Source organism: Galeopterus variegatus, unplaced genomic scaffold (genome assembly GCF_000696425.1).
Source record: "Galeopterus variegatus unplaced genomic scaffold, G_variegatus-3.0.2 Scaffold751, whole genome shotgun sequence".
NCBI classification, from domain to species: Eukaryota; Metazoa; Chordata; class Mammalia; order Dermoptera; family Cynocephalidae; genus Galeopterus; species Galeopterus variegatus.
The window spans coordinates 91324-99927 of NW_007726862.1; the positions used below are offsets into that span (position 1 = coordinate 91324).

General features: G+C 39.2%; 1 protein-coding gene across 1 annotated transcript in view; it reads right to left on the reverse strand.

Annotated features, from left to right (window-relative positions):
- Window positions 1–217: 217 nt before the first annotated feature.
- MSH4 (mutS homolog 4) overlaps window positions 218–8604 on the reverse strand; it is a 118953-nt gene continuing 110566 nt past the window's right edge. The window contains exon 20 of the mRNA XM_008572061.1: window positions 218–773. Within this exon, the coding sequence (XP_008570283.1) occupies window positions 582–773 (192 nt within the window). The 3' untranslated portion in view covers window positions 218–581. The remainder of the gene's footprint in view (window positions 774–8604) is intronic.

Here is an 8604-nt window from a genome sequence, read left to right on the forward strand (position 1 = left end):
TCCAGAAGTACTCTCTGTATTACAAAATAACTATTTGTTTGTCTTCATCCTTTAGAACTATACTGAATATCAAAAAGAATATTTTAAAATACATAATATCATTCTAATGAACTTCAGAACCATGTATGTTGGAATTTGGGGGTACTTATTAAGAAACTGTTGACTCATAGGGTATAACTACTTTGGAATAGAATGTAAAATAAAAGCTCAAAGTTTCCAGACCCAAACATAAAATTTTAAGCTAATGTATTTACAATAATATTTTAAACCGTGACCCACAAGTATAAATAAACTTAAGACTTAATATTGTGAATTTTCATAAATAAGCAAAAGTGGTGCATTATACTGACTTTTTCTAAATAAAAATTATTCCTTTAAGTAGTTTTCATTTGTTCAGTTATAATTACAAACACTTTTCATGTGGAATACATAAGTGACAATTCTGAGGTTAATATAATATAATTTTCAATGAAAATATAAAATTTAGTAAGGATTATTTCTTTTGCTCATGGGAAAAAAATGAATTCTAGATTCTTCATACTAAGATATATTCTTTCATTGGTACAAGATGTGAATTTTTATTACTCTTCAGTCTTTCCTGGAACTTGCTCAGCCCTGGGAAAATCTTCTTCATACTTCTTCTTGAGATTATTTAAATATGTTCGTAAACTGTCTGGATCCAATCGAGAATTTCGAGCAGTTTGAACAAGCCTAGTGGCTAGATGGTACACAGCTCTCTGTCTTTCCAGCTCAGGGGTACTCCTTTGGTTTTGCTGTTATTAAAACATGCATATATATTAAAATACAAATGCTATTATTTTCATTTAAACCATATTTTGGCAATATTCTATCTCTTTCTGTAGAAATATGGAACTCAGGGGTTAACTACTCCCTTTGGATAAGTCAGTTCTATCCTACCAGCAAAGAATATATTAGAAGAAATAAAGAAATATTATTTGGGAGAATAAAATTTCTCATGAGTATTACTACTTTATGACAGATCCTTATATCCTTTAAAATCACTTTCAATAAAAAAAAATTCTGCCAAATAGTTCAAATTTCTTAACACAATACCAAAAAGTAACGTAAAATCCACCAGAGATAAGTTCTACAAACATTTTCTCATTAAAAAGCTATGAGAAAACAGCACTGCTCAGTGCTATGCAATAAACATAATTTTAAATGTCACCCAAGAGTAATACTCTGCTATCTCCTACTTTAATTCCTCAATACATAAACTAGTGGACAGAATGGGTCATCAGAAAACTGCTTGCCCCTAAAGAGAGTTTATTGGTAAAGGTTGACAAAAAATGATTACACTGTGTACTGTTGAATATACTAATCATCCTGATTTCAGCATCACATACTGCACACAGGTATTGATATTCAATGCTGTACCTCACAGACATATACAATCAATTATGTTTCCATTAAAAAATAAAATCAAATAAACAATAAAATAAGAGTTTATACACAGAAATTGCTAGAGCCTAAGAGAAAATACTGCCTGAGGGGTAAATTACAGTTTAAAAATAAACAATATAAATAGCTATTTGAAATTATGCCTTAATTCTTAATAAGCTATACTTAAGGATAACTAAGAAATAATAATTAAAATGAGAATGTGGAAGGCCCTTAGATATTTAGCCCTTGAATAGTACTTTAGGATTGTGAATATAGCTGGAAAATTATTAATTGAACTCTGCCTAAGCTAGAGAGAGGAACCAGCACTTTCAGTCTTAACTGTTTATGGAAAGTCTTAGTGAGTTTCCCAGAAATACAATTCCTTCAACTCTTTCTCAATAGCAAGCAATTCCAGATATTTGCCTACTTTCACTATAAGAAAAATGAGTAAGATTCCATGAGATAGAATAAGATTATCATATATTCACCCATCTATCTATCTGATACATTGATCAATTACCAATTATTCTATTAATTAAATAACAGTTATTAATTTTCTATTATCATCTATGTTCCAGGACCAAAGCTTGTGTTTATGTGACTATAGGGGATATAAAAATGTATATCTGACATGATAAAGGAACTCAAGGAGCTTGCAATCTTACAGCAAAAACGGCTTGTTTATAAACAACTGATATGGTAATTATTAAAAGTCCCATAAGAGAAGGTGGGGCAAGACGTTGTACTGTAGGTGCCCAAGGCATGTTCCTCCCAAAGGAAAAGACCAGACAACTAATGTACAGCTAAATATTGATGGGACCACAGATGGAAGAGCGTAGGAGTGCGGCAGGAGACTGGTGAGATCCCTGTGGAGCATGAAAGCCCAGGACGGTGAAGTAGAGAGGACAGAAAGGTACACAGCCTCAGCTGCCATGTCTCTGACACCAGGATTGGTGCAGGAAGAATTTCTGCTTGTGACAAAAAGGTATGGAGATGACCCACACCAACCCCCATCCTCACCACAGAGGCCCGCAGATCCTTTGGCAGGACAAGCCTCAAGCCAAGAGCAAGAAGTGCCCTAGAAAACACACACTACATCACTGTACAACACTAGCACAAACTGTGCACTCTCCACCCCCCACCTTCAAGACCCAAGGTGCCATCTTAAAGCCAGAGCAGTTAGGGAGGCACTCCCTCCCCTAGGGCCAGCAGCCACTATGCTTCCCCAGCCTTCAGGCTCTGCCTTGTCCCATGAGAGGTTATAATGCCCTAATATCAGCAGCTTGAAGCCTGGGCTCCCAGTAGCTATGACTCTAGTTCCCTAGTCTGGGAAGCCAACCCAACCCTAGTCCTCTTGAACTGATATATCCCCAAATCCCTGGCTAGAGATCAGACAGACAGACAGACCTGCCTCACCTATTTTTTCCCCTACCTCCTAGCCCCATCAGCTGATTTAGTTGTGTGCACCTGAGCCCCCAGTGTGGAAAAACAGCTCACAGGTTTCTGCCCTTCTGAAAACACTCTAAGGTCGGAGGAAATAGAGTACATCTATACACTCCCAAAGGAGTGGCCAGGCAGTTCCATCCAAAACATTACCACCTAGCAGTCTTACCAACAGTCTTGGAAGCCGCTGCACCATCCTCCTCACTTGTCCTGCCTAGTGTCCCTGCCTACTGGCCAGAAGCAGCTGGATGAGCCACTTCACTGCAGGCCTGCTTAGTGGCCCTGCCTACCACCCAAAAGTGGCTGGATGGGTCATTTCACTGCAGGCCTTCCTAGCAGCCCTGCCCACCACACAAGAGACTGGATGGGCTCCCTCACTGCAGCCTCGCCTAGAGGCCTCACCCACTTCCTAAGAAACAGTTCAGTAGCTCTGCCCTTAGCAGTCCAGCTCCTGAATTGCAGAGGGAAGCACATCAGGCCCAAAGAACTGGCAATCTCTTCCTCTGAGATAGTAAGGATGAGAGATAAGTGAAAAACAGAAATTCCCAAAATGTAGGAGGGAAGGTTCTAGGACTCATTAAGGGAAGCAGGCAAGAGAACAACACTCAGGGTCCTAGGCAGGAGCCAAGGGTGGCTCCCTCCACCCAGAATCAGGCAAGAGAGCAAGCCCAAAACACCACTTCTGTGTGGGTGTCCCACTGCCACAGCCATGGCTGTCACAAAAGTGGCTTGACTCCACAGCACTAGCCACAGCTACCCTGTAGGTGGCCTACCAGACATTTGACAAGATTGACACAAGGAAAATCACCAGAAGACACCAGAAACAGAAGAGGACGTCTCTCTCCTCAAAGCCCACTCCAGAGTAAAAGAAGCACCTGCTCTACCAGATGATCAGATATCAATGTAGAGATACAAGAAATATAAAAATCCAAGAAAATATGACACCACCTGATAGAGTTTGGATGTGTTGTCCTCCAAAACTCATGTGGAAATCTGATCCCCAATGTGGCAGTGCTGGAAGCTGTTTGAGTCAGGGGGGTGGATCCCTCATGAATGGATTAATGCTCTCCCTGGGAAGGGGGATTAATGAGTGAGTTCTTGCTCTATTAGTTCCTTCAAGAGCTGGTTGTTTAAAAGACCCTGGCACCTCCTCTCTCTCTCTCTATTGCTTCCTCTTGTCATGTGATCTGCTTGTACCCACTAGCTGCCTGCCACTTTTTGCCGTGAGTAGAAGCAGCCTGAGGCCTGTGCGAGATGCACCTGTCCCAGAATCGTAAGCCAAATAAACCTCTGTTCTTTAGAAATTACCCAGTCTCAGGTATTTCTGTTACAGCAACACAAAACACACTAATACACCACCAAAAGAATACAGTAATTCTCAAATACTAGACCCTATAGAGCAGGAAATCTTTGAAATGACTGAAAAGGAATTCCAAGCAACAAACTTAAGAAAATTCACTATGATATGAGAAGACTCTGTTAGAAAAAAAAAAAAAAAAAAAAAAAAAAAAAAAAAAAAAAAACCCAGGATATGAAGGAGGACATTTACAAAGAGATTAAACCTTACAAAAGAATGTAGTAGAATTCAAGGAACTAAAAGATTCACTCAAAGAAATCAAAACCACAACTAAGAGCATAAGCAGCAGGCTAGAAGAGCAGAAGAAAGAATTTCGGACCTTGAAGATAGCCTTTTCAAAATAACCCAGGTGGACAAAAAAAGGAAAGAAGAATTTTTTAAAAATGAAGAAAATCTAAGAGAGCTAGCAGACAACCTTCAGCACACAAACATTCGAATTATGGGTGTTCCAGAAGTGGAGAAGAAAGAAAAAGGCATGGAAAACCTATTCGATGAAATAATAATAGAAAACTTCCCAGGTATAGGGAGAGACATGGGCCTTCAGACACAGAAGGCTCAAAGATCCCCAAATGGATTCAGTCCAAAAAGATTCCCTCTAAGACATCTTATAGTCAAACTGGCAAAGCTCAAAGACAAAGAGCAAATTTTAAAAGAAGCAAGAAGAAAGTGTTAAGTCACCTATTAAGGGAGCCTCCAATCAGACTAACAGCAGACTTCTTAACAGAAACTCTACAAGCCAGAAGAAAAAGGAATGATATATTCAAAATACCGAAAGAAAAAAACTGCAAGCAAGGCTATCCTTCAGAAATGAGGTATAAACTGTGTATTTTCCAAACAAACAAAAATTGCAGAAGTTCATCACCACACAACCAGCCCTGCAAGAAGTCCTCAAGGAAGTCCTGCATCTGGAATCCGAAAAATGATAATCGCTACCACAGATACACAAGAAACAATAAAACCACTGGTACAACAAAAATGCAAATGAGAAAGAGAAAGAAACTAAATCTTACCACCACAAAACACCATAATGACAATGTAATAATGCCCCTGCATTATTTCCAATTTTAGTAATTTCAGCCTTCTCTCTTTTTTTTTTTGGTCAGTCTAAAGATTTGCAAATTTTGTTGATCTTCTTAAAACATCAACTTTTGGTTTTGTTGATTTTCTCTATTCATGTATTTTCCTATTTCATATATTTCTGTTGTAATCTTTGTTATTTCCTACTTATATCTGCTTTTGGTTTAGTTTGCTCTTTTCTGTTTTCTTAAGGTAGAAGCTTACATTACTGATTTGAGATTTTTCTGATTTTTAACATAGGTCTTTACAAGTATAAATTTTCCTCTAAACACTGGCTGAGCCCTGTATCCTATAAATTTTTATATATTGTGCTTTGATTTTTATCTCAAAGTACTCTCTAATTTCCTGTGATTTTTCTTTTTACCCATTGTTTATTTAGGAAAGTGTTTAATTTCCACACATTTGTAAATTTTCTAGATTTCCTTCTGTTACTGTGGTCAGAGAACATATTTTCTATGATCTTAGTCCTTCTAAATGTATTGACTTGTTTCGTGGCCAAAATTAAAGAAAAATAAATAAATTTTTAAAAAGAACTCATTTATTTTATTTTTATTATTATTATTATTATTATTATTATTTTTTATAAGATGACTGGTAAGGGGATCTTAACCCTTGACATGGTGTTGTCAGCACCACATTCTCCAAGTGAGCTAACTGGCCATAACTATATGGGAATCCAAACCCATGGCCTGGGTGTCATCAGCACCACACTCTCCCAAGTGAGCCATGGACCAGTCCAAAAAGGAACTCACTTAGATAACCTCAAGTTTCTTAAATGTATAGGAAGTGAATTATCTGTAGAGAGTGAGGGGATTCAGGGCTCAAGAACAGTAGAAATGTTTTGAAAGAGTTACTATAAAGAAGACATAGAGATCCATAAAAGAGAAAAACAATTATCCATTAAAATATTTGACAAAAGTTGGAATATATGAATTTGCAGTGGATAAAATTAGCCTGTCTTGAATATTCTTCAAACATCATTAGGTAAGCCAAACCCTAGAAGGCTAGTGGAGAGGTGGCCTATAATTGGAATTTGGCAAGATGAAATTAAGCAATGAGAGGTTATTTATAACTATAGCACTTTCAAAATTGCTGATGAAGGGATTAAAATGAGTAATTTAGGCAAGTGACGTCACAGAGACAGTCCAGGAGCTCAAAGGAGGAAGTCATGCAATAAAAATGGAAGGTAGGTTAAGAAAGAGGGAAAGGCATAGAAAACTGTTATTGAGGAAAATTTCATGCTGCACCTAGCTAGTTTACTGAAGACATTGGATTTTTTAAAAACTATAAAGCAACCTGATTTAAAAAAAAAATTCCAAATTTTGAACCAACAAATGTGAGTTTGGTGTTGGACCTACTGCTTCCTAATAAATCACTTAACTTCTGTGAAGCTATAAAAATGAGAGTAAAAATAATACTTTTATTATCTATCTCTTATTAGAAAGACCTAACTACTTTATGATGAGTTATGAGGTTCACACATGATAATAGAAGAGCTTTGAAAACTATAAAAAGAAAATTTGTACAAATATTGTGCATATATTTTTAATACACACTTTAAATAGACTTATTTTCTCCTCATAAAGTTAGTATAGCAACAATTATTGTAGGAATTGAACTGTTTAATCTTTTCTTCCTATCTTATTAGCTGATAGCTGCTGGGAAAGGTTATAATATGACAAACCAAAAAAGTTTTGAGAAGTAAAAAAAATTTTCTTCACTTAGAAACTAGGTTTTAAAAATATTTTAATTATTAATATTAATTATTATGGCAGAGAACACACACCCTGTGGTGCCGCTGCCGCACAAATCCTGCAGGTAGGCCTCACAGACACCACCCATCTCCATCCCCAGCCCAGTCCAGTGCGCAAGGAGCAGGGAGAAGTCCAGCAGAGGAGGCAGAAGCTGTGCAGAAACCACACACCCCGCAGTGCTGCCACTGTGCAAATCCAGCAGGTAGGCCTCACAGCCATCACCCATCTCCATCCCCAGCCCGGCCCAGTGCTCATGGAGCAGGGAGAAGTCCAGCAAGGGAGGCGGAAGCTCCGCAGAGACCACACACTCTGTGGTGCTGCTGCATGACCCAGCAGCCTGGCTCAGTGCACAAAGAGCAGGGAGAAGTCCAGCAGGGGAGGCGGAAGCTCTGCAGAGAGCACACACTCTGTGGTGCTGCCACATGACCCAGCAGCCCGTCCCAGTGCACACGGAGCAGGGAGAAGTCCAGCAGGGGAGGCCGAAGCTCCACAGAGACCACACTCCCTATGATGTGGCTGCCGTGCAATCCAGCAGCCTGGCTCAGTGCGTATGGAGCAGCGAGAAGTCCACCAGGGAGGCAGAAGCTCACAGAGACCACATGCCCTGCAGTGCAACTGCATGACCCAGCAGCCTGGCCCAGTGCGTGTGGAGCAGGGAGAAGTCCAGCACAGGAGGTGGAAGCTTGGCAGAGACCACAAACCCTGCAGTGCCGCCGCGTGACCCAGCAGCCCAGCCGAGTGCATGCTGATGAGACAGGTGGCTTCCGGAGAGGCCCAAGACCCGAGGCAATCACACACACAGGCACTAGTGGCCAACTGAGCAGACACTGAGGTAGCCGTACCAAATTGGCAACTCCAGCAACATCCTAGTGAGACAATAGCATCAAACCTGTAGACCATGAAACCCCCGGCCATAATGACTAAAAATCAAAGGAAAGATACGCGAAATATGAAAAATCAAGAAAGTACACCACCAAAGGATAATAACTCTCAAGCTCTAGATCCTATAGAACAAGAAGCCCTTGAAATGTCTGACAAGGAATTTCGAGTGATAATTCTAAGGAAACTGAATGAGATACAAGAAAACTCAGCTAGACAACATGATGAAACGAGGAAAAGTATACAGAACCTGAAAGAAGAAATGGACAAGAAAATTAATGCCCTGAAAAACCACCAAAGGGTAATAACTCTCAAGCTCTAGATCCTATAGAACAAGAAGCCCTTGAAATGTCTGACAAGGAATTTCGAGTGATAATTCTAAGGAAACTGAATGAGATACAAGAAAACTCAGCTAGACAACATGATGAAACGAGGAAAAGTATACAGAACCTGAAAGAAGAAATGGACAAGAAAATTAATGCCCTGAAAAAGAATGTAGCACAGCTTGCCAAACTGAAGAATTCATTCAACAAAATAAAAAACACAATGGAGAGTTTAACTAGCAGGCTTGCAGAAGTAGAAGAGAGAACTTCTGACCTTGAAGATGGGCTGTTTGAAATAACACAGGCAGACCAAAAGAAAAAAAAAAAAAAAAAAAAAAGAATACAAAGCATTGAAGAAAATCTAAGA